This window comes from Schistocerca cancellata, chromosome 3 (assembly GCF_023864275.1).
Source record: "Schistocerca cancellata isolate TAMUIC-IGC-003103 chromosome 3, iqSchCanc2.1, whole genome shotgun sequence".
Classification (NCBI taxonomy): Eukaryota; Metazoa; Arthropoda; class Insecta; order Orthoptera; family Acrididae; genus Schistocerca; species Schistocerca cancellata.
The window spans coordinates 383,879,018-383,906,662 of record NC_064628.1 but is presented as its reverse complement, the minus strand read 5'-3'; the positions used below and the strand labels follow the sequence as shown (position 1 = coordinate 383,906,662).

Sequence of the window (27,645 nt, the reverse complement as noted above, 5' to 3'; positions counted from 1 at the left end):
TGTCCAAACTATTTATCGTCCATGTTTCACTTCCATACATGACTACACTCCATACAAAAACTTTCAGAAACGACTTCCTGACACGTAAATCTATACTCGATGTTAAATTCCTCTTCTTCAGAAACACATTCCTTGCCATTGCCAGTCTACATTTTATATCCTCTCTACTTCGACCATCATCAGTTATTTTGCTCCCCAAATAGCAAAACTCATTTACTACTTTAAGTGTCTCATTTCCTAATCTAATTCCCTCAGCATCACCCGACTTAATTCGGCTACATTCCATGATCCTCGTTTTGATTTTGTTGATGTTAATCTTTTATCCTCCTTTCAAGACACTGTCCATTCCGTTCAACTGCTTTTCCAAGTCCTTTGCTGTCTGACAGAATTACAATGTCATCGGTGAACCTCAAAGTTTTTATTTCTTCTCCATGGATTTTAATACCTACTCCGAATTTATCTTTTGTTTCCTTTACTGCTTGCTCAATATACAGATTGAATAACATCGGGGAGACGCTACAACCCTGTCTTTCGTTAGTGCAGTAATTGGTATTACCAAAAGTAATTCAGAGTACAGGCAACAAAAAATCATGTACCATGCCACGCAGCCACCTTACTTAAATGGCAGGCACCCTACAATGTAGAATATAAAAAATTTCATGTGACCAAGCAACCTCGTGGGATTCAACAAACTACGCCCAGAAGCGGACGCCCGCCCATTCAGCTGTTTCCAATACAGGCTCCGTACGGACTCCCAGACGGGAACAGCAGTGGTCACGAATAGACACGAAAAATCCCAGAGCTAGTGGGTATCTATAACAGACTGACACTTGCCTTAACTAATTGGAAACACAATAAAGCACATTATCTGTAGAATTAATCAACCGATTAATGAACATCAGCTAAGCAGTACAAATCTATTATCTTATGTATGTAAGGCCAGTTATACATTAAGCTGCGAGCGAATTAAGATACACGGCCAGCCGGCACGCTCGGGCAAAGGGGACGGAAAATACACAACAGCACAAGCAGGACGCAACCAAGGACCCCGCACCCGCTACCAAGACAAACAGCAGAAGTCCAGTTAAAACGAAATCAAATGCAAGTAACTAGCATGCATGCTAACAGTATATCGAGACCACCGCCCCCCCCCCCCCCCCCCGACACAAAACACAAGGCGACTTACAGCAAATAGCCACACTTTAATCTGTGATTAAATCATAATTAATTAGCATATCCACATACTGTCATTGAAGGAATTCTTGTACTTTCATTAATAGAATCGGTTTCAAACTTTTTAAACACACAATAACAGCTGGCCTCCCAGTAACTTCTAAGAATTTATGAAACTACTCATTTAAAGTTAAGACACGTGTCTCTCAGACACATTATCACTTATGATAGAAACGTAACAGTACTGTTATTGCAATTCGCAGCAAAATATATCCAGGGAAAATTTTATCCATGTATATCTATAGCAATTGGCCAGCTTAACTCTGTTGTGTGATATAAATAAAATAACCAGGCGGCACTTAGACAAGGACCAACCAAACTATTTTCACTGGCAGTTAACACTGACTGTAGCAATATACAAACAGAATGTATCAGCACTCCAAGCCCTAGCAAATGTTAATCATCACACCACATACCGCTCTCACTAGAACCTTGCGTAGTAAGCAAGTTAAAATTAACACATTCGAGGACAAACCAGGGTGCGATTTGTGCTTTTACCAGTGGGGGGGGGGGGGGGGGGATGTCTTAGGGGGTTAGTAGAATTATATATGTTACTAGCTTGGACCGTGGCGTTACGCGTGGTTAAACAGCTATTTATAAATAGATGTTAATGCCGAAACTCACTATTGACGCGTATGCACTATCAGAAAAGCCATCCCTTGTTATATCTTTGAAAGTACATTATAAGTAAAGCTTAATTACAAAATCATCTACATCCGGGTACAGATATACGAGGGGAATTCAAAAAGTAGAGCCACATTTGTGAAAAGTTGTACTTATTCTGATGATAGAAAACTGAAACATATTAATAGTATTAATAGTAAGACTTATTAAAAACTTTCAGTGTTCGGCTCCACAAATTTAAATTATATGTAAAGTTTTACTCCAGTGCGTGGGAAATAAACATCCCAGGTAGGGATGCATAAACTAAAACCAGAGGAGGGGATAGTCTGATGCAGAGGGGGGGAAAATCCTCCCCCCCCCCCCCCTGGAAATCGCACACTGGGAAAACTCAGTAGGAGTAGCAACGGCCGTCCAAGAAAATTAAGTCAACAGCACTGAACCCAGTAGTCGATTCCGGCCACAATTTACAGCACAAGCAAGGCCCTTACCATCTTGCTTGTTCGAAGATGCCAGCCGCCGCAGATCCAGGAGACATATAGCAACCGAAATACACCAACGGCTTCCCAGTAACGTGCCTGCTTCCACGCCGGCGATATTTGCTACGGCGCCGTCACCTGGGTAAACAGCCCCTTTTAGATGTCCTCTTCCTGCTGCCTGCATGGCACCTGTACTGCCCGCCAGACCTGGCAAACGACGTTACTGCTAGGCGTCCCAAAGTAAAATTTCTCGCTGCTTGCTAGAGCTTACCGCTCGCTCCCCGATGGGCCTGGTAGGGGGAGTCACCGCGCGCTCTGCGCACACCACCAGAAAGATGACACATACACCGGCGGCGGGAATATCGCTGACCGAGCCACACGGCTCACACACATAGATTAAGACGGTTCTTTATTTACTTATACCGTATACTCGAATAGAGGATATGTGTTGTGGTACAAGCTTATCAGTAATAGTCCCCAGATAGACAATATCAGTAACATTGTTATTACAAACTTTAGTCCCACTGCTAGTCCTGCTCTGCGAATGTACTGACAGACGCCAAACTCGATGAGTGAGTCAGTGAGTGAGGCACTTTTTTTTCCTTTATTGTGATTTCATTCCCCTGACCCATATGGGCAGGGGAGGGCTGTCAGCAGCACAATCCGCCGCTCTTCAGCCGAGTGACACGACAACTAAAACAAGAATAAAATAATACATACATAAGGAGATAAAAAAAGGGAACATAAAACAGAGTAAGGGGAGAAAATGGAGGTAAAAATACACTGATATGTAGAAGTTCATTGGGGACAGTTAAAAAAGTCACCAGAAAGTTAAAAAAACACAGTTGACGATTCTTAAAACACAGAGAAGACACTGGATGCGCATGCACAGGTTAAAAGTTGGCCACAGTATTAAAAACACTCCGAAACAACACACTTAAAACCCACTTGGAGCACACACGACGAAGAATAAAACTACCAGGTGGGACCTGCCGAGGGAAAGGTCAGAGAGGATGGAAAATGAGGGAAGAGCATGGAACAGCTGGGGAAGCGGCGGGATGAAGAGAGGAGGGGCAACCGTGGGTTCACGAAGAGGCAGGAGACACATGGGGCGGGAGAGGAAAAGGGAAGACAGGGCAGGAGGGAGCGCAGAGACACTGAAAGAAGGCACAAGAGATGGAGGGGGATTAGGTGGGAAAATCCGCTCAGAAGGGGGGAGGGGGAGGGGGAGGAGAGGGAGCCCTGAGGAGGAGGCAGGAAGAGGGGGTTAGAGTTGGTAGGAAGGGTAGATGTCAGGGCGAAGCTCATCATCCGGGAGGGGTAGACGGTGGAAGTTGTGTTGGGAAAGGAGATGGAGGGTGTGGAGATGGAGAGAGGGAGGGACACAACGGTAAAGGCGCGGCAACTGGTTGGGAGTGGAGAGGAAGGGAGACACCAGGGGGTGAGGGGGATCAAGGCGGCAGACAATATATAGTGTGCGGATGTGTTCAAGGAAAAGGAGAAGGTGGGGGAAGGGGGATGTGGTCATAGAGGATGTCCGTGGGGGACGGAAGGCGGATGCGGAAGGCGAGGCGGAGTGCATGGCGTTCGAGGATTTGGAGGGCTCTATAGAACCGGGGAAGGGTGGAAATCCAAGCGATGCTGGCATAACAAAGGTGGGGGCGGATCATGGATTTGTAGGTGTGAAGGATGGTGGAAGGATGCAGACCCCACGTCCGGCCGGACAGGAGTTTCAGGAGGCGTAGGCGGTTGTGAGCTTTGTTTTGGATGGTAAGGAGATGGGGAGTCCAGGTGAGGTGGCGGTCGAGTGTGAGGCCAAGTTATTTGAGGGTAGGAGTGAGGTGGATAGGACGGCCATAAATGGTGAGGTAGAAATCATGGAGGCGGAAGGAGCGGGTGGTGCGGCCTATGATGATCGCCTGGGTCTTGGAGGGATTAACACGGATGAACCACTGGTTGCACCAAGCGGTGAATTGGTCAAGGTGGGTTTGGAGGGTACGTTGGGACCGTTGAAGGGTAGGATAAAGGGCTAGGAAGGCGGCGTCATCAGCGAACTGGAGAAGATAAACAGGAGGGGGAGGTTTGGGCATATCAGCAGTATACAGGAGATAGAGGAGAGGGGAAAGGACAGAACCTTGGGGCACGCCGGCAGAGGGGTAGAAAGTACAGGAGTTGGAATTGTGGATAGTCACATAGGAGGGACGATGGGAGAGGAAGGAAGCAACGAGACGGACGAAGTTGATGGGGAGAGCATAGGTCTGGAGTTTGAAAAGGAGCCTGGGATGCCAGACACGGTCATAGGCGTTCTGGAGATCAAGGGAAACAAAGATAGCAGAGCAACGGGAGTTAAGTTGGAGGGAAAGAAGATGGGTAAGGTTAAGGAGCTGGTCGTCAGCAGAGAAGGAAGGCCGGAAGCCAGGGTAAGAGGAAGGAGGTGGTGCTGGTTAAGGTGGCGGTGGATACGGCGAGAGAGGATGGCCTCAAAGACCTTACTGAACACGGAGGTGAGGCAGATGGGACGATAGGAAGAGGTAGCAGAGGGGGGTTTGTTAGGCTTAGGGAACAGCAGGACACGGGAAGTCTTCCACAGGTCAGGGTAAAATCCAGTGGAGAGGAGGACATTGTACAGGGTAGCAAGGACAGACAGGAAGGATGGAGGGGATTCCTTGAGGTGACGGTAGGTGACGCCATCATGACCAGGGGCGGTGTTGCGTTTGGAGCGGAGGACGAGTGTGATGTCTTGTGTGGTGACGGGAGTGTTGATGTCGGAGGGGGGTAACCGATCCAAGTACTGGAAGCTAGGGGCGAGCGGGGGAACAGAGGTGTCAGTGTCCATTATAATTATCCGGGCTGTTATGCCGTGGTCGGTTGATGAATTCTGTGGTGATTCCCAACGTTTCGTCTCCGACTGCGGAAGACATCTTCAAGGGGGTCCGTAGCTCGATGGAAGGTCCAACACACACACTGGCTCGCTACTGACTGCCGCTAAATTCCGTGTCCGCGCGCCCCCGCGCCGCGGCGTGACGTCACGTGTTTTGAAAACGTCAGTGTAATTGGCCTCTGTCCGTCGCCGTCGATCGCCGTTGCCATCACCCAGTAGTGTTATCAAGACGTTAGCGGACAGAGCTAGAAATATTTGTGAACCTGAGTTGCTCGACGCCGAGATGGAACATCTCCACAATGCACTAACGAAGAACGGATATTCGTCCGCCGAAATAAAACGTGCGTTGAGGCAGCCACGCAGAAATCATACTGACGTACAGGCTACTGCAAAATCTAAGGTTTTCCTGCCGTTTGTTAAAAATGTAACGGAAAGAATAGGGAGGATCTTGACGAAGCGGAATATTACCGTAATTTACAAGCCCACCAGGAAGATACAGGAATACCTTAGGCCTGCCAAGGACGCTCGCAAACCATTGGAAAAATCTGGGGTGTATAGGATCCCATGCAGCTGTGGTGATGTTTATGTGGGTACCACTAAAAGAACTGTTTCTTAACGTTTGGAAGAGCACAAGGGAAATTGTAGAAGAGGAGAAACGGAACGATCAGCTGTTGCGGAGCATGCTTTCCAGCCAGGGAACCACAATATTCGTTTCGAGGAGACGCAAGTACTAGCGGCCACGAGCGGATATTACGAAAGGCTCTACAGGGAGGCAATCGAAATCGCTAAACACCCAAATAATTTCAACCGAAAGGAGGAGGGCGTCAAATTAAACGGTATATGGATGCCGATGTTAAAGAAGATGTGTACCACTCGTCCACTACTGGGTGATGGCAACGGCGATCGACGGCGACGGACAGAGGCCAATTGCACTGACGTTTTCAAAACACGTGACGTCACGCCGCGGCGCGGGGGCGCGCGGACACGGAATTTAGCGGCAGTCAGTAGCGAGCCAGTGTGTTTGTTGGACCTTCCATCGAGCTACGGACCCCCTTGAAGATGTCTCCCGCAGTCGGAGACGAAACATTGGGAATCACCACAGAATTCATCAACCGACCACGGCATAACAGCCCGGATAATTATAATGGACATGATATTTCCGGCCGTGAAAGTCTACATTTTAGAGGTGTCAGTGCGGTCAAGGACGGTGGGGAAGAGGGAGTAAACAAAATGGGGATCGTCAGGAATGGAGAAGACCTCGGATAGGTGGGAAGCAAAATGGTGAGCCTTACTGAGGTTGTCAGGAAAGGGTCGATCGTCATGGAGGATGGGGTAATGAGGGGTGGGATGGCTACCAGTAAGGCGGTGGAAGGCTGACCAGTTCTTGGAGGAGTTGACAGGGAGGGTTGAGTAGAGGCGTGTGCATGTCTGACGCCAGTCCCGGCGTTTCTTTGCTGTAAGGAGGTTCCGGATATGTCGCTGTAATTGCCGGTGGCTGGTGAGAGTATCCCGGTTACGAGTGCGGAGGAAGGAGCGGTAGAGCCTGCGGGATTCATGCAGAAGGAGGACGGCCTGTGGAGGAAGCGTAGGGCGGTGAGAGTGGATGAGTTTGGTAGGGACATGAGACTCCACAGCGTCAGTGATGGTCTTCTGAAGGAAGGAAGAGGCATGGGTGATGTCATCAGGGTGGTGGAAAGTGAGGGGGTGACTTTCGACCTGTAAGGCAATGGATTCCCGGTAGGCATCCCAATTGGCACGGTGGTAGTCATGGACAGACTTTGGAGGGGCGAGTGAGGCCCTCCGGTCAGTGGCCTAAATACACGCTGTCGAGAGGGCGTTGGCAGCAGCGTGTTGCTTGTCAGTCTGTCTCTGGCCTCTCTCGTGATATGCGCGCTTGATCGAGTGCTTATTATCGATCTTCATGCAACATCTTTGCCGACCTGTGTGCTGGCGACAGCTTATACCAGCACAGATACAAAATTACGAACTTTTCCGCTCTAATGTTTTAGTTATATGTTCATCTGAAGGGACTTTTAGTGCCATGAAACCGGTAGTGATCTAAAAATAAAGGCCTAAATACAGCTGAAGTTGTTTATTAATAGCCAAGACATATTTTTCTCTTATGAATATGTAAGCAACCTTATTGATTGAACAATTTGAAGTTACATCCCCTTACGATTAAATCTGGGGTATCCAATGAGTTATGAAATAAAGCTAGAAAATAATCAGAAAAGTAATTTATTTGTGGTCCCACAATGTTAGGTTGAAAATGAATATTACAGACTGAAATAGGGGAAAAATAGAGAATCCTGCTAGATATCAAGAAAAATGTTTCACTAATACCCATCGAAGTGGGAAGAAAAACAGGGCCTAAACTTAAGGGAAAAAAAGCTCATACAACTTTAATGTCATGTATAACACTTTGTTTGCCTACGAAACTTAATATTTGTTCATGTTAGTGGTTTATTTTCCTAATTTGATGATTTCTATCACTTATTGTCGACTGTCATAACTGAAGTTGAGCAAAATTGGTTTTGAAAGCTAAATTTTTTGTATTAGTTGGGTAAAGTGTAGCCCAGCACCAATATACGACTAGAAAAGTGCGACCTTCAAATTGACCGGTAGAATCAACTTTTAATAGTCTAGGGCTGAACCAAAACAGTCCGCGTCCCTGCAGTTTGTCACACCGCTGTGCAGCGTCCTAACTGAAATGCTGATCTTTCAGCTTTGTCACAGCACGTGGTGCGGTGTTGCATCTATGGACTGTTGAGAAGGTCCCAGTCCTGGAGCACACATTTCTTCGATCTTGAAATTTCGTACTTTGCCCTCTCATGTAGCACAGAAAATTCTATTTTATTTTTATTTTTTTTTACTAATGTGTTTGTGATTTAGTATGGATCTACAGTATAGCCTGGCTATGTTTTTCCGAGTGTGCTACAATAGCTCTGTCTTGTATAACAGAAAACAAAATCATCAATCCATCGTGGGTCTTCTTTTTCATAGACAAATGATAAAATAATGTTGTGATTCTGTTGTGCACTGATGGAAGGTGTCGTTGCTATTGGGATTGGGAGCTAATGTTTAGGTAAATTACTTTGATACTGAAACACTACACATACTTCAACGGTATGTGCAAATCGTATCTTTTTATGTTATTAATATGAATGTAGGTGTGACATTGTTGATTCAACAATCCTTGTATGATGAAACACATGGTATATACCCAGTTACGAAATAAAGCTAGAAAATATTTACAGAATATTCATGGGACTGTAACTCTAGACTCAAACTGAACATTAAAAAAATGAAGTGGAAAAAAAAGTAAGAACGATTGAGAAAATCTTTTTCGATATAAAGAAAAGTAACCAACAAAAGATACTCCTCGAAGTGGAAAATCAGAGAATGAACTTTAAGAAATTCTTATCTAACTTAAATCCCAGCTAAGACACTTTTTTTTTCCTTACAGAACTTCACATATGTTCATGTTACAGGAGTTATTATGTTATTTTCTCGCCTTCTATTTTTTTGCGTAATGGAATCGGGGACAAATGACGGGCACAAATACAATACTGACCATTAAAATTGCTACAACAAGAAGAAATGCAGATGATAAACGGGTATTCATTGGACAAATATATTATACTAGAACTGACATGTGATTACATTTTCACGCAATTTGGGTGCATAGAACCTGAGAGATCAGTGCCCAGAACAACCACCTCTGGCCGTAATAACAGCCTTGATACGCCTGGACACTGAGTCAAACACAGCTTGGATGGTGTGTACAGGTACAGCTGGCTATGCAGCTTCAACACGATACCACAGGTCATCAAGAGTAGTGACTGGCGTATTGTGACGAGCCAGTTGCTCGGCCACCATTGACCAGACGTTTTCAGTTGGTGAGAGATCTGGAGAATGTGCTGGCCAGGGCAGCAGTCGAACATTTTCTGTATCCAGAAAGGGCCGAACAGGACCTGCAACATGCGGTCGTGCATTAGCCTGCTGAAATGTAGGGTTTCGCAGGGATAGAATGAAGGGTAGAGCCACGGGTCGTAGCACATCTGAAATGTAACGTCCACAGTTCAAAGTGCCGTCAATGCGAGCAACAGGTGACAAAGACGTGTAACCAATGGCACCCCATACCATCACGCCGGGTGATACGCCAGTATGGCGATGACGAATACACGCTCCCAATGTGCGTTTACCGCGATGTCGCCAAACACGGATGCGACCATCATGATGCTGTAAACAGAACCTGGAATCATCCGAAAAAAATGACGTTTTGCGATTCTTGCACCCAGGTTCGTCGTTGAGTACACCATCGCAGGCGCTCCTGTCTGTGATGCAGCGTCAAGGGTAACCGCAGCCATTGTCTCCGAGCTGATAGACCATGCTGCTGCAAACGTCGTCGAACTGTTCGTGCAGATGGTTGTTGTCTTGCAGACGTCCCCATATGTTGATTCAGGGATCGAGACGCGGCTGCACGATCCGTTACAGCCATGCGGGTAAGATGCCTGTCATCTCGACTGCTTGTGATACGAGGCCGTTGGGATCCAGCACGGCGTTCCGTATTAATCTCCTGAGCCCACCGATTCCATATTCTGCTAACAGTCATTGGATCTCGACCAACGTGAGCACCAATGTCGCGATACGATAAACCGCAATTGCAATAGGCTACAATCCCACCTTTATCAAAGTCGGAAACGTGATGGTGCGCATTTCTCCTCCTTACACGAGGCATCACAATGACGTTTCACCAGGCAACGCCGGTCAACTGCTGTTTGTGTATGAGAAACGGGTTGGAAACTTTCCTCATGTCAGCACGTTGTAGGTGTCGCCACCGGCGCCAACCTTGTGTGAATGCTCTGAAAAGCTAATCATTTGCATATCACAGCATCTTCTTCCTGTCGGTTAAATTTCGCGTCTATAGCACATCTTCGTGGTGTAGCAATTTTAATGGCCAATAGTGTACTGCCGCCATTTTTATGTTGTGCCGGTAGACCGCACGCCGGGGTATTGGGTCGGTCCCCTTTCACGTCTGGATAAGGGCGTTTCGAGGAAGCGCCAGAGTAAATATTGTGGGCGCTTTTTCGGCAGTTTTCAGTAAAGTTTCGCATCCACCTTGACTGTAGGACAGCGACAGAACCGCCACCGGACCTAGTAATCCCTATAACTTCAGGTGAGCACCTTCACAAGCTGAAGTCACAGTATTTTACGTTTAGCAGAGTCTCATTGCTAGACATCAGTGAGAAATCTGTAATGAATAAAAATAAAAATCCTGTATACAGATTCTAAGAATTCCCTTGCGGAAGCTAGTCTACATTAGTTACCCCTCCTTGGGCTCCTGGTAAAATCATTTTAACATAAGTGTTATAATGTTTACCTTAATCAAATGAAACTTGAAATAATGCACGTTGTACACAAGGAAATTTGCACTTTTCATGATGCGCACGGTACTTCGAGGGACCGGCGAAGACGCCAGCTTGCAATACGTTCACAAAATTCCGTTTTTGTAGGGGCTGTGTAATATGGAGGCTCACGCTTTCCCCATCCCCACGCAACCCCCACCCCATCCTCACCGTGGCATCTGGAGTATAGAGCTGTTACTCTTTATGGAATTCTCAAACATTTTTAAGTGCGTAGATAACCGCCAACTCTGTGGAATATAACACAGTTTTTATGTCACTTATAAAATGTAATTCTTGTGTCGTCACAAGTCTCGAAAGAGACCTACTCATTTATATTTAAAAAAAAAGGCATTTTTAAACTCTTGCTCCCCTCCCCGTCCACCCACTTCCTGTAAAAATTCTTGCGGACATCCCTTTAAAATGAAGGGATGGATAGTCGCGAGCCACGTAGTCTAGATTCTGCTGTATTCGTCATTTTTATTAAAAATTGTCGTATTACTTTTAATTCTCTAATTACAAACATATCTGTTGATTGTAACAACAGAGAACTACACTAATAAAATTTAAATTTTTCCTAAAAATTGGCAACTTTTTTGCAAACAAGGAACTATGTTTGGTAACAGGAAATTAAAACAACCAGTTACCTGAATTAGCAACGGTTCAGCTCTTGAAGAGATAGTTGTAACTCTAGGGAGGCCACCACATAACTTCACAGTATTTTTATTAGGAGAAATAACATGTTCACAGGATTTTTCTCTTGCATAAGGTAACTTAACAAGAGTTTCATACCTTTCGCATGATTATCATTTTCTTTCCCTGTGTTTCTTTTTTAATAATGTACTTCAGATAGTTTCATCATCGGTAGAGACTTTAATCTTCCGACAATCAAGTTGGAGAATTACAATTTTCTTAATGGTGGGCATGACAAGACACCCTGTGAACATCAGTTGATGCCTTCTCTGAAAACTACGTAGAACAGGTAGTGTGCAACATCACACATGGTGGAAACAGTTAGATCTAATGGCAACAAATAGGATGTCCTCATCGAAACTGGTATCGGTGATCATGAGGCGGTTGTTACCAAAATACAAAGAACAACTAAGACCAGTAATGTCATATCTCAATGACGAAGTTGAAATTTGTAACATAGGGTAGGAGCATGTACACGTAAACACCCTGAAGAAGGTCGCTTGCAACAGTAATTGACACGTCGGTAGTTTCATATACGTTGGCAACGCGGTCACAAACCCAGAAAATTTTTATTGAATATGGCTCAAATTTAAAAAAAATAGTTGACCACGCACTGAATAGATGTGTATCCAGTATAACAGTTCATAATGGGAGAGAACCTCCATGGTATACAGTCACTGTAAAGATGGTTCTAAGGAAACATAGACCACTGCATAATAGATGTGAAGCAAAGCCTAGGACTATAGATAAGGAGATGCTGAATGAAACGTGTTTGCCTGTCAACTGAGGAGAGCTTGAAGGCCTTCAGTGACTACCGTAGCAGAATTTAGTCAAATGATCTTTCACAAAATCCAAAGAAATTTTGGTCGTGTACAAAGGCTATTAGTGGCACTCACGGATGAGACAGAGACGGAAACTGAAGATAGCGAAGCAAAAGTTGAAATGCTTAACTCCATTTTAAAATGTTCCTTTACAAAGGAAAACATAGGAGAATTGTCTCAATTTAACCCTCCCACCACTGAAAAGACGAATGAAATAAGTATTACTGCCAGTAGCGTTGAGAAACAGCTGATATCGTTAAAATTCAGCAAAGCTGCGGGGCCCCATGGAATCTCTATAATATTCTATACTGAATTTGCAGCTGAGCTGCCCCCTCTATTAACTGTAATCTGTCGTAGATTTCTCGAACAAGAAACTGTGCCCGGCAGTTGGAAAAAAAACACTGGTCACACCCATTTACAAGAAGGATAGTACATGTGATCCACAAAACTGCCGTCCAGTATCCTTGACATCGGTTTGCTGCAGAATCTTAGACTATATTCTGACCTCAAACGTAATGAGCTATATCGAACAGAGTGACATCCTCCATGCCAGCCATTGTTTTCCGAAAACATCGATCATGTGAAGCACGACTCGCATTTTGTCACATGACATATTGAAAGCTTTGGATCAAGGCAGTCAAGTAGATGCAGTATATTTTGGTTTCTGAAAAGTATTTGACTATGTACCACATCTATGCTTATAATTAAAAATGTCTGGGTGTGGATTTTTTGGTATGTAGGACGCAGCAAGCTACCTTGGATGGAGAAGTAACTTTAGGTGTGCCCCATGGAAGTGTGTAGGGACCCTTGCTGTCCACGTTGTATATTAATGAACTTGCGGACAATAGTAATACGAGGGTCACTCCATAAGAAATGCACAATATTTTTGTAAAAATACAGTTTTCATTCTGCATGTGTGAAAGTTTTACAGTGTGTTGATACATCCTTCCCGCATGTTTTCAAACTTAGTTCAACCTGTTCCCGCGAGTGGCGCCGTCACAGCATGTCTTCAAGATGGCTGCTACACTGGACGTTCGTCAGAAGCAACGTCCTGTTATAGTATTACTGTGCTGTGAAAACGAGATGGTGGGAAACATCCAAAAGAGGTTGAAAAATGTGTATGGAGTTGCTGCTGTCGATAGCAGTACAGTTAGTTGGTGGGCAAGCAGGCTACTTGATGAAAGCGGGCACGGCAGTATTTAGGATTGTCCCGCAGCGGCAGGCCTCGTAATGCACACACTCCAGACAATGTGCAGAGAGTTAACGAATTGGTGACTGCTGACAGACGCATCACAGTGAACGAATTGCCACGCTATGTTGGGATAGGGGAAGGAAGTGTTTGCAGAATACTGAAAGTGTTTGCAGAATACTGAAAGTGTTTGCAGAATACTGAAAGTGTTTGCAGAATACTGAAAGTGTCAGCGTTAAAAATATTTGTGCCAGGTGGGTTCCCAGGATGTTGACAGTGGCTCACAAAGAAACAAGAAAAACGGTATGCAGCAAACTGTTGGAACAGTACAAGAATGGTGGAGATGAATTTTTTGGAAGAATTGTGACAGGTGATGAAACATGGCTCTATCATTTTTCACCAGAAACGATGAGGCAATCAGTGGAGTGGCATCATGAAAATTCACCCAAGAAAAAAAAATTCAAAAGCATACCTCCTGCAGGAAAAGTTATGGCTATGGTGTTTTTCGATTCCGAAGGACTCTTGCTTGTGGACATCTTGCCAAGTGGAACCATCATAAATTCTGATGCATATGTGACGACACTGAAGAAACTTCACGCTCGACTGATTGTGTTCGACCACATCGCCAAAAGCAGGATGTTTTGCTGTTGCACGACAATGCACAGCCACATGTCAGTCAAAAAACCATGGAAGCGATCACAAAACTCGGATGGACAACACTGAAACACCTGCCTTACAGTCCTGACCTGGCTCCATGTGACTATCATCTCTTCGGAAACTGAAAGACTCTCTTCGTGGAGATGATGACTGCCTTGTGCACAGCTGCACACTGCCAAACAGTGGCTCCAACAGGTTGGTCCAGAATTTTACCGTGTGGGTATACAGGCGCTGGTTCCAAGATGGCGTAAGACAGTTGAGAGGGATGGAAATTATTTGTAGGAATGAAAATGTTGTTCCTAAAGGATGTAGCTACACACTGTAAAACTTTCAAACATGTAGAATAAAAGTTGGGTTTAGAAAAAAAATAGTGTGCCTTTCTTTTGGAGTGACCGTCGTAGTAATCTCAGACCTTTTACAGATCTAAATCTACATTTACATCTACATCCATACTCCGCAAGCCACCTGACGGTGTGTGGCGGATGATGTAGTTATGTGTAATGAAGTACTGTCTGACAGAAGATGCATAAATATTAAGTCAGACCTTGTGTAATATTCTGTTGGAATATAAAATGGAATGAACACATAGGCTCACTGTCGGTAAAGCAGGTGGTAGACTTCAATTCGTTACTAGAATGATGGGGAAATGCAATGACTCTGCAAAGGAGATTGCTTAGAAATCACTCACGCAACCCAACCTAGAATATTACTCAAGTGTATGCTGTCCATACCAAATAAGAGTAACTGGGGATACTGTACAGTCTTAGACATAAAAACTGACCGTCGGCCGGCCGCTACAGAGACAAAGTCGGAGTCGTTCACTTAAGGTGGCCAATAAAACCGACCGCCCCTGGCAATGCGAAGTCCGGCCATCTGCACAATCTGGCAACACTTTAAGATGTGGAAGTGTCAGGAGGACGTGTTGTCTACTTCCGAGATGTGTTGTGTGAGCCCGTGATCTAGTGTTAATAGTTGTGCATTCTAAACCTTAGTCGCGTATTCGCGTCCGACTGAATCTCTTACTTTTTTTAACTACATTTCGGCCATCGTCTAAAGTTACGAGTATGATTGAACATCGAAGATAATTCGCTTCACTTTCTACCCAGCATTAATAACAAATACTTCCAGAAAACAATTCCGTAGGACAACTCGTGGCTGCGTCGCGATCAGAACAGTTTACACTCGAGCGCTTCCTCGCGCTGCAGCGGCTACCGGCCACCTGTAATCGGGCGCCGCCCAGGTGAACACGGCGCGACGCTGTCAGTGTATGTATCAGCTGTCATTTTCGAATTTGAGGTTCTAGTTATCATCTTGCAGTTTAGCATTGAAGATCACATGCTTGAAAATCATGAACTACAGTTAAGCGTTGTAAAAATGGGTCGCAAGTGGAGAGAGGTGTCACATCTGCAACACATTTACTTTCGGTATAATATAGGGGTGATTGCTGAGGAGGCAGCTCGAAAGATTTGAACTGTGTGTAGCGCGAGTGATTTAGAGAAAAATACGCCAAGAAAAGATATTCTTGTTTCAACAAAGATCGTTCTGGCATGAATGGTTTTCCACATTAAAGAAGTCTCGACTACTGATATAAGTGATGGATTACCATTTAACCATCATGCGACATTTGCATTCAACAGGCAAGGTTCAGAAGACACAACAAAAATCAACAGAGTAACGACTATTGCAGTTTTGCTTGAATGTCATCAGGTTGCTCATTGAGCGTTCCTGTGGAATAGATCGTTAGCTTCCTAAGTAGAAATGAAAGGATGAGCCCTATTAAAAGACCTAAACTTGAGCAAAGAGTAGTGTGAACCTAATATTTTCCATGTGATAGCTCCGAAAGTGCGTTTTGCACTGTGTGTTCTTCCCCAAGGATGTGTCCATCACAGCTGGAATTTGTTGCCAACGATTGAGACACCTTTGTGCCGCAGTGTAAGAAAATCGACCGACAAAACTATATCACGTGTGCTACTGCACGATAACGCACTCTGTTGATTTGAGAAACAAAGCTATGCAGGAGATTGACAGGGAAGTCTCAGGCACTTGTTCCCCTGATCACGTACTCGTAAAATTTTACCTTCCCTCGTTTCTAGACGAAAATGCTCTTCAAACTACACTGGGTTAATGACATCGTTAAAACCAGTAGGTTTCTACAGGCGTATAATTCGCAAACTACTTTAGCGTTGCCAGATTGTTTTAGATATTGTGACGTTTGCTGATTAATTTCTTTTTAATGATTACCATTGTGTTCAATAAACTAATGGAAAACGCAATTAAAATATTCAGTGTACTAATACGAATTAAATTCAACTTACTATAGAAACGTCACAATGGCAGTCTATCTTAATAAAGCATTAAGTATCTGTAAACCTGTTGTGCCTATTTTAACACGAATTACTAGGATATTACCGACTTTTAACTTCGAGAAGGTCTGTATTTACTTCATGTCCTGTATCATACCCAAGTATTATGAAAATGTGGTAGTTCATAGATAAAATTATGTATTCACAACAACGAAAAATTTGTCGGCAGAAAACAAAAGTGGCATTATGAATTTTGCAGTACCATAAGGCTCTCGCTCTGACTACAAGGTGGTACTGAAAGTAGCAAGACGAATTTTGCTCGAGCGTTGTCTTATGATTCCCTTATTGAGTTTCTAACTGTATGCTTGTAGCTCTGCTACAAAAGAATTAAAAACTTGGCGTTCAGCGAGTCTCGAAAGCTAGTAGGCTAGCACATTGCCTCTTTTTTTTTTTTTTTTTTTTTCTAGTGAAGAGGTGCGGGAGTTGGGGCTTACTTATTGGCCCAGTAGACGCTATGACAGATAAATCGCGACATAAGAGACGAGAGAAGTTGTATTCCCCGTGTGGAAGACTGTAGTGGACTCAAAAGCATTAACTGATACACTTATACCACATCTCAAGAGAAAATCACTCACATTATTCAATTGAAATGACACGATAATATCAAGTGAATTTAGCAGTATAGTTCTGTGCTATCAAGGAAGTAACTCGTCGGACACAGAGTTGCTAAACATATTCTGCGTTGTTGTCAAGTTTCAGTTATACTACCAGGAAGGATACTAGCTGATGTGTTCTGTGAGTGGCCTCAGAAGTGACTATAGCTTCGTCTCAAAGTTGAGAGTGGCAAGGGCCGGAATATCCTCATTACATGTCAACGAGTCTTATTCGGATTTCGGTAACTACGTTTAGGGGCTAGAGTGTAATTACTTGTAATACATCGATGTACTGAGTGCAAATGAAACGTTATAGATTAATAACGGCGACAATTATTTGTGTTTTACTTTCTTAATCGGACAGAAACATTGAAGCGTATTCACCAGACGCGATTCACAATTTTGGAGCTCTCCAGTGGCTGATTTGGCAACGTATCTTTGCTATACTATAATGTTATTGAGATCACTGTCATTGGCCCACCCACCAAAAGACAGGGATGACCTGGCTTCTTGTTCTCAGCTCTTCTGGCGGATATTCTGCCGTTGATCGAAACGTGAAGACTTAAAGTGAATTACAATATTCCATATTGCGAAAATCTGATGTTTTTATTCTTCCAGCTCTAACATTCAAAAAATAGTTACAGTAAACGGCAGAAAAGCGCCTATGAACCAATAATTAATAATGTAGTCATAATTAATGGAATCTGACAAACTTCATGTGTCGTCTAATAGTTGTGAAAAACTACAATTTTCACCTCCACAGCACCGCAGTATGAACTCTAGGATTCCTATACTTAATTTGGTTGTGATTTTTTTTCAATGACGGTAGAGGAGGATCAAACCCATCTGAGTTGAAATATACTTACTTATCCAGAGGGATTTGAATCTTTGGCTAAAGCTGCAGTAGCACATCCAGTATCAAGAATGTGAGCATTCACTCTTTGCTGTAGTATAGGCTAGGGCACAAAAAGTAGGTTTCCCTCAATGATTGAAGCGATTTCACAGCTCTACAATAACTTTATTATTTGAGATATTTTCACAATGCTTTGCACACACATACAAAAACTCAAAAAGTTTTTTTAGGCATTCACAAATGTTCGATATGTGCCCCTTTAGTGATTCGGCAGACATCAAGCCGATAATCAAGTTCCTCCCACACTCGGCGCAGCATGTCCCCATCAATGAGTTCGAAACGGTAAGGCTTCTGCTTTAGCCTTTTCCGTAAGATTTTCCAAACCGTCGGCTGTGGTACGTTTAGCTCCCTGCTTGCTTTATTCGTCGACTTCCGCGGGCTACGCGTGAAACTTGCCCGCACGCGTTCAACCGTTTCTTCGCTCACTGCAGGCCGACCCGTTGATTTCCCCTTACAGAGGCATCCAGAAGCTTTAAACTGCGCATACCATCGCCGAATGGAGTTAGCAGTTGGTGGATCTTTGTTGAACTTCGTCCTGAAGTGTCGTTGCACTGTTATGACTGACTGATGTGAGTGCATTTCAAGCACGACAGACGCTTTCTCGGCTCCTGTCGCCATTTTGTCTCACTGCGCTCTCGAGCGCTCTGGCGGCAGAAACCGGAAGTGCGGCTTCAGCCGAACAAAACTGTATTGTACGTATCTGTAGTGTGTCGTGACCATATGTCAATGAATGGAGCTACAGTGAATTTATGAAATCGCTTCAATCATTTGTAATAGCCCTGTACACTACTAGCCATTAAAACTGCTACAACAAGAAGAACTGCAGATGATAAACGGGTATTCATTGGACAAATATATTATACTATTACTGACATGTGATTACATTTTCACGCAATTTGGGTGCATAGATCCTGAGAAATCAGTACCCAGAATGCCGCGCGGGATTAGCCGAGCGGTCTCGGCGCTGCAGTCTTGGACTGTGCGGCTGGTCCCAACTGCTGTTTGTATATGCGAAATCGGTTGGAAACGTTCGTCATGTCAGCACGTTGTAGGTGTCGCCACCGGCTCCAACCGTGTGTGAATGCTCTGAAAAACTAATCATTTGCATATCACAGCATCTTCTTCCTGTCGGTTAAATTTCGCGTCTGTAGCACGTCATCTTCGTGGTGTAGAAATTTTAGTGGCCAGTAGTGTAAATGATGAGAGACACTGTAATTAAAGCATAAAGTAACCATCTCGCTAATGAAAATTTTCCAAATCGCTGTCACTTATTAAACATGAATTGTTCAGAAAATTACAAATATATCTAGTGAAATGAGTAGGTTAATGCAGCTCCCTCTGTCACTATCACTGAGTTACCAGAAGAGTGTGTGTGCGTTGTGTGTGTGTGTGTGTGTGTGTGTGTGTGTGTGTGTGTGTGTGTGTGTGTGTGTCTTTCGGACATTCCAAAAGAACAAACACCACAAATATATGCATATACAGGGTGTTTCAGAAGGAATAGTAGATATTTTAGCTGGTGGTAGTATAGACGAAAATCTATATAAATGTGTCTACTTTTTACTGAGTACAGAGATACAACTGTTAGTATATAACCCTACAAACTCAAAGCAAAGGCAAAATAGGATGTTCAAAGCTGATTTTCAAAAATTCCTCCAACAACTTCAATGCACTTTTGACTTCTCTTGATAACAGCACATGTAGCTCTTCTGAGGTCGCCTTTGCATTCTTTTATGAGGGCTGCACTATTCGTAATACGAACGATCAAATCGGCTCTTAGATTTACTTTTCCTTTGTAGACTTCTCGTTTCAACCACCCCACAGTCAAAAATCCAAAGCAATAAGGTCCAGGTCCGGGGACCTTGGTGGCCAAGAAAAGTGCCCATATCTACTGATCCCTTCCGGGAAATGTTAGGTTTGGATGACGTGTCACCCGACAACTAGAATGTGCAGGAGTCCAGTCATGCTGGCGGAAAATACGCATTCTTGTAGCCAAAGGAACGTCTTCCAATAACGCTGGAAGCTCATTTTCAAGGAAGTGTAGACAGTGGGGTACTGTAAGGACCAACAAACGAAACGAAAATGCATTGAACCCAACTGCATGTACTCAATAAAACTTGGACACATGTTATATGACATTTTTTTCTGAAATTTGTCTATACTACCACGTCCTACATCATTTACTATTCCTCCTGAAACATCCTGTATAGTTATTCAGATCTCGACGGGCCATCGAAAGTTCAGTGCCAGACGCACATCATCGTCCGAACCCCCGCGGGAATACAATGTGGCTGTGAGCGAGAGGAATAATGGACGGTGGTCGGGGGGGGGGGGGGGGGGGGGGGCGGTTGCGCGCGGCGCGTACCGCATGCGGCACGAGTGGACAGGCCCTACAAGCAAGTTGGCCGTTGTGTCCCGATAGTGCAATGGTCAGCGCGTTTGCCTAGTTAGCAGGAGGTCCAGGTTCGAACTCTAGTTGGGTACAAATTTTCATCTGTTGCCGTTGCTGTTTTTCGACACACTGTGACAGTGTGGACATCTGTCCTTCGACATGTAAGGTGCAATTGTTTTTTGAGGCAATACAGGTGATTTGCGAACATTTGCTTGCCATCAATGTAACAGGACTTCAACGGCACCCATTCCTTAGTAACTGCTTCTTTGTCATGGCGCTAACCCATGTCAGATACATGCGAATCAGATTGTACCGCATATTTAGTCAAATAACGAATGGTCAGTATACAGGTATTTACAGTAGAAGCGGGATTACAGCGAGCTGATAAATTTAACCAAGTGCAACGTAGAGTACCCGTGTAGTGAGTCATTTCAGCTGCATGTTATTGTTGTGGTCGTCAGTCCTGAGACTGGTTTGATGCAGCTCTCCATGATACTCTATCCTGTGCAAGCCTCTTCATCTCCCAGTACCTACTGCAGCCTACATCCTTCTGAATCTGCATAGTGTATTCATCTCTTGGTCTCCCTCTACGATTTTTACCCTCCACGCTGCCCTCCAGTACTATATTGGTGATCCCTTGATGCCTCAGAACATGTCCTACCAACCGATCGCTTCTTCTAGTCAAATTGTGCCACAAAATTCTCTTCTCCACAATCCTATTCAATACCTCTACATTAGTTACGTGATCTACCCATCTACTCTTCAGCATTCTTCTGTAGCACCACATTTCAAAAGCTTCTATTCTCTTCTTGTCTAAACTATTTATTGTCCATGTTTCACTTCCATACATGGGTACACTCCATACAAATACTTTCAGAAACGACTTCCTGACACTTAAATCAATACTCGATGTTAAAAAATTTCTCTTCTTCAGAAACGTTTTCCTTGCCATTGCCAGTCTACATTTTATATCCTCTCTACTTCGACCATCATCAGTTATTTTGCTCCCCAAATAGCAAAACTCCTTTACTACTTTAAGTGTCTCATTTCCTAATCTAATTCCCTCAGCATCACCTGACTTAATTCAACTACTTTCCATTATCCTCGTTTTGCTTTTGTTGATGTTCATCTTATATCCTCCTTTCAAGACACTGTCCATTCCGTTCAACAGCTCTTCCAAGTCCTTTGCTATCTCTGACAGAATTGCAATGTCATCGGCGAACCTCAACGTTTTTAATTCTTCTCCAGGGATTTTAACACCTCTTCTGAACTTTTCTTTTGTTTCCTTTACTGCTTGCTCAATATACAGATTGAATAACATTGGGGAGAGGCTACAACCCTGTCTCACTCCCTTCCCAACCACTGCTTCCCTTTCATGCCCCTCGATTCTTATAACTGCCATCTGGTTTCTGTACAAATTGTAAATAGCCTTTCGCTCCCTGTATTTTACCCCTGCCACCTTCAGAATTTGAGAGAGAGTATTCCAGTCAACACTGTCAAAAGCTTTCTCTAAGTTTGCCTCACGCATTCCAACATTTCTACGGAATCCAAATTGAACTCCTCGAGGTCAGCTTCTACCAGTTTTTCCATTCATCTGTAAAGAATTCGCATTAGTATTTTGCAGCTGTGACTTAATAAGCTGATAGTTCGGTAATTTTCACATCTGTCAACACCTGCTTTCTTTGGGATTGGAATTATTATATTCTTCTTGAAGTCTGAGGGAATTTCGCCTGTCTCATACATCTTGCTCACCAGATGGTAGAGTTTTGTCAGGACTGGCTCTCCCAAGGCCGTCAGTAGTTCTAATGGAATGTTGTCTACTGCTGGGGCCTTGTTTCGACTTAGGTCTTTCAGTGCTCTGTCAAACTCTTCATGCAGTATCATATCTCCCATTTCATCTTCATCTACCTCCTCTTCCAATTCCATAACATTGTCCTCAAGAACATCGCCCCTGTATAGACCCTCTATATACTCCTTCCACCTTTCTGCTTTCCCTTCTTTGCTTAGAACTGGGTTTCCATCTTAGCCTTTGATATTCATACAAGTGGTTCTCTTTTCTCCATAGGTCTCTTTAATTTTCCTGTATGCAGTATCTATCTTACCCCTCGTGAGATATGCTTCTATACCCTTACATTTGTCCTCTAGCCATCCCTGCTTAGCCATTTTGCACTTTCTGTCGATCTCATTTTTGAGACGTTTGTATTCCTTTTTGCCGGCTTCACTTGCTGCATTTTTGTATTTTCTCCTTTGATCAATTAAATTCAGTATCTCTTCTGTTACCCAAGGATTTCTACTAGCCCTCGTCTTTTTACCTACTTGATCCTCTGCTGCCTTCACTATTTCATTCCTCAAAGCTACCCATTCTTCTTCTACTGTATTTCTTTCCCCCATTCCTGCCATTTGTTCCCTTACACTCTCCCTGAAACCCTGTACAACCTCTGGTTTAGTCAGTTTATCCAGGTCCCATCTCCTTAAATTCCCACCTTTTTGCAGTTTCTTCAGTTTTAATCTACAGTTCATAACCAATAGATTGTGGTCAGAGTCCACATCTGCCCCAGGAAATGTCTTACAATTTAAAATCTGGTTTCTAAGTCTCTGTCTTACCATTATATAATCTATCTGAAACCTTTTAATATCTCCAGGGTTCTTCCATGTATACAACCTTCTTTCATGGTTCTTGAACCACGTGTTAGCTATGATTAAGTTATGCTCTGTGCAGAATTCTACCAGGCGGCTTCCTCTTTCATTTCTTAGCCCCAATCCATATTCACCTACTACGTTTCCTTCTCTTCCTTTTCCTACTGTCGAATTCCAGTCACCCATGACTATTAAATTTTCGCCTCCCTTCACTACCTGAATAATTTCTTTTATCTCATCATACATTTCATTAACTTTTTCATCATCTGCAGAGCTAGTTGGCATGTAAACTAGTACTACTGTAGTAGGTGTGGGCTTCATGTCTATCTTGTCCACAATAATGTGTTCACTATGCTGTTTGTAGTAGCTTACCCGCACTCCTATTTTTTTATTCTTTATTAAACCTACTATTGCATTACCCCTATTTGATTTCGTATTTATAACCCTGTATTCACCTGACCAAAAGTCTTGTTCCTCCTGCCATCGAACTTCACTAATTCCCACTATATCTATCTTTAACCTATCCATTTCCATTTTTAAATTTTCTAATCTAACTGCCCGTTTAAGGGATCTGACATTCCACGCTCCGATCCGTAGAATGCCAGTTTTCTTTCTCCTGATAACGATGTCCTCTTGAGTAGTCTGCCCGGAGATCCGAATGGGGGACTATTTTACCTCTGGCATATTTTACCCAAGAGGATGCCATCATCATTTAATCACACAGTAAAGCTGCATGCCCTCGGGAAAAATTGCGGCTTTAGTTTCCCCTTGCTTTCAGCCATTTGCTGTACCAAAACAGCAAGACCGGTTTGGTTAGTGTTACAGGGCCAGATCAACCAATGATCCAGACTGTTGCCCCTGCATCTACTGAAAAGGCTGCTGCCCCTCTTCAGGAACCACACATTTGTCTGGCCTCTCAACAGATACCCCTCTATTGTGGTTGCACAATCTATCTGTATCGTTGAGGCACACAAGCCTCCCCACCAATGGCAAGGTCCATGGTTCATGGGGGGGAGGTTCAGCTGCATAGCTGACAATAATATTTGTCAAGCAATTCACTGCAGAATTAATGTAATACCCACATGATGATCTCTGTAGTCATACTATATCATTAGCAGTGAGGATCATAGAAACATTAACATGTAGAGGGCTGGAAGTGTCACATAAATGTTCTTATTGAGAGAAGATGAAGAGGAGGAAAAATTATAAATATAAAAATAGAGTAGCCCACCTGTCATTATGAGGCATGATGGACATTTAATTCAACTAACATCTTTCTGACTATTTCATATATTTCAATAACCTTATTTATATTTACATTACATTCTTCACTTATGTATGATTTACTACAATGCTCTTGTCAGAAATGAATTTCAGAAGACTATTGCAAATTTAAATTTTTGTACATGCAAGATTTTAATGCCTTCTCTTTATCATTTGTGGTGTTTTGCAGAAAATGTGACTATCTTGGGGTCTGATGATGCTACAACATGCATCATTGTTGTGCTGAGACATTCAGGTAAGCCATCCTCTCATTAGTGATGTAAAAACATATATTTTGTGAACAAACATTTATCTGATGAGCTCATGGCTACAGGTTTCAAAATATAATAGACATTTGCTGCTTTATTCATAAATTAGCTTTTGAGACTAGTTTATAGTTGACAGTGTCATTGTGAGGGTCTCAAAATACTGTGAGCAATGTATTTGTGTTTCAAAATGTCCTTACTTGCACTCCGAGAGGGAAAGAATGCTCTGAAGTTAATGACAGGCAATGTGATGAGTGGACAAGAAAAATGATGAGTAGGGTAAGGAAAAAGATTACCAAGACACAAGAATGAGAAAACGATCAATTGAAATTCTGAGAACTAGAAGGGCGTGAACCATACTGTCATCAGTTTTGAGATTGCGGGGTGTGTGCATGCTCCTGACGTTTATGTGAACCAGTTTTATTAGATACCATTTTGATCCTGCAGACACCATGAATCAAGACACAAAGGAATTAATGGGTTTGACAGGAAGCATGCTAGGATAAGCCATTCACTTGCAATGACCACTGTGTCCGGATGGTGCAGTACTCAGTGCAGCTGCCTAGTAAGCAGGAGACCTGAGTTTGAATCCCAGTCCAGCACAGTTTTTCAACTTTCCACAATGATTTAATCAGCGATCACTGGCTGCTAATGTTATTAATTCCTTTGTGTCTTGAACCAGTTTTATTTTTATCTGTAGTCCCACATTGTATTTACAAACTTTTATGAAAAGATGTCTTGCCAGTTTCTCAGATATTCACTTCTGTATGGGTCCAAAGCATAATTCTGTTTCTCAGCACCACTCAGTCATAATGTAGAGCTGCCAACATAATGTAGTGCCTATGTTATGTGCATAGTAGTAGTACTTCATAATTTTTGTCTAAACTTCAAGCCACAGAATGTGCTTATTGAAAATGATGATAACAAGGATCGTAGGGTTGGAATAGGTCACAATTATGTGTGGTGTATTTAGCATCTATTCTTTATATTCCATTTCTAGTTTCACATTAATTTCTAGCTTTAAAGCTAACATTGTAGTCATAGGATACTAACTCTGTGCACTTTGTACAGTGCTCTAAGTCTGAACATTTTTGAACACTAACATTTTCTTTATGATCTCTGTGCATTAGCTGTTCTTTTGAAGACATTGATAAACTTTTTTCTCTTTTACACAGTGCATATATTGCATTTGTTATTTTATAATGCTCTACATAATGGTGCTATAAAATGAAACTACTTACATCCAACTCTCTTTAGCTTCTCCATCTACTCCGTAGATGAAGTTCTGAACAAATAAAGTCTGTGTATGGTTGGTTTACATTTTTTGAATATCGTTGCAGATTATGATAAAAGTAAAAATCCAGTTAAGTAAATTGCCAGTATGCATCCTATTTTTCACAGAGAAAATGTAATTTGATTTCAAACCTAGTAATATGTTACACACCATAGTAATTTTTTTAAAAATATGATCCATAGAACATGCAATAACTAACAAACTGATTTCCACCAATGCTATGGTCATCTTAACAGTAACATAATAAATGAATACACCATTGAAAAACTGAAAATTGGCATGAAATCAATTCATTGTAATACGGATGTTGTCAACTCTTTATCAGTATGCTGCATACAGTTTCAGAAATTGTGGTGGTGTTGGTGGTAATGTCATGGTAACAACACAATGATGTCAATTCATAATATAGTTATTTTCAGTTTTGTTTGTATTGGTATTGTTTATGTGATATGTTGCTATTTTGAAGGAATTATATAAGTTCTGCAACAAAGCCTGTTTTTCTGTGCCAGGTTCAGGTGCTGTGGCCCTAGCTCATCTGGATGGAGCAGGAACAGAAGAATGTGCTGCCACTATGGTGCAGCGAGTCCAGGAAGTCGGCATGGGCTTTGCAGAGGGCAGGCTCGAGCTGCAGCTCGTTGGTGGATTCTCTGACAGCCGACACTACTCTGAAGACTTATTTTACAATATCATGCGTAAGCACCAAATAACTCAAACATAAGCATTTCCTTCAGTACAGTATATAAAGTGTCTCTGCCATTAGAAAATATTTTGTTTTGAAACATGAGGTAAATAACTAATTACAATGTTTACAGTCATGTTTAAAATATGTCATTAAAGACCACAGTCTCAACTGACAACTGATCCATTCAGGCAGTACTATGCGTTTTGTGTGTGTGTGTGTGTGTGTGTGTGTGTGTGTGTGTGTGTGTGTGTGTGTGTGTGTGTGAGAGAGAGAGAGAGAGAGAGAGAGAGAGAGAGAGAGAGAGAGAGAGAGAGAGAGAGAAACAAGGCCAGTGTTGCAAAGCTCAGCAATATTTTTAGTCTCGTTTATGTGGTGACTGTCAACTGCTCAATGGTTCAGTTTATTTGCTGAGGGATTATATTTTCTCCTTCCATTATTTATATTCCAATTTAATATGGATAGAAGCTCTTATAGGTAATGTTACATTTTTTACAACATAAGATGGAATGTGATTCTGATACAGTTGTGGAAACAGAAAAAGCTACTATATACAGTATGAACAATTATCATCATATGGTGGTAAACCATCATGTTTTGCTATTGCAGTTCATAATGTAACCATGCATAAAGATCATTATAGCTGCAACAAGTAAGTTAAACAACATAGCCACTAGGTTAATCTAAAAACTGTTTACAAATTATGGTATCCGCAGAATAAATTTTTTACAGAATTGTCATTGGCATCGTGCAATATTTGCAGTTAATTAATGTATCTTTAGTGTATTCTATAATTGTTAATTGTACCTGCATGAGTTATGTTGATGAATTGTATAAAAATCATTATATGTTAATGTTTGTATCAATAGACGTTTTGACAGACAGACAGATTTTAATCTGTTTCAGTGCACCTATGACAGATTTTCATAATTTGTCATAGAGAGTGGTTTTATTTATCTCCAATATTTATTTGTTTTAAGAAACATAATAATTATTTTCCAAAACATCATTTCTTAAAAAGACAGAGATCATAATTATGTTGTGGTCTATGAATAGTTATGGTATAAGTCGTGCACCTAGTTTTATCATCCCTCAAATGACCACGTAAAAGATTATTACCTTTTCTTGTGAATATCTGGGTGTTGAATATCATCCACAAATCAGCACAACTGCAAATCCTGTTAAGTGCATATAATAATGTAAAGATATTTCAATAAAAACACCCCTGTTAGCTATATCACTCACCAAAATGATTTTATCTTCTGAACA

General features: G+C 42.5%; 1 protein-coding gene across 1 annotated transcript in view; it reads left to right on the top strand.

Annotated features, from left to right (window-relative positions):
- Window positions 1-27,645, top strand: part of LOC126175088 (protein N-terminal asparagine amidohydrolase) — a 252,953-nt gene that overhangs the window by 206,897 nt on the left and 18,411 nt on the right. Inside the window, exons 3-4 of the mRNA XM_049921632.1 lie at window positions 24,328-24,393; window positions 26,207-26,389. Coding sequence (XP_049777589.1) covers window positions 24,328-24,393; window positions 26,207-26,389 — 249 coding nt within the window. The remainder of the gene's footprint in view (window positions 1-24,327; window positions 24,394-26,206; window positions 26,390-27,645) is intronic.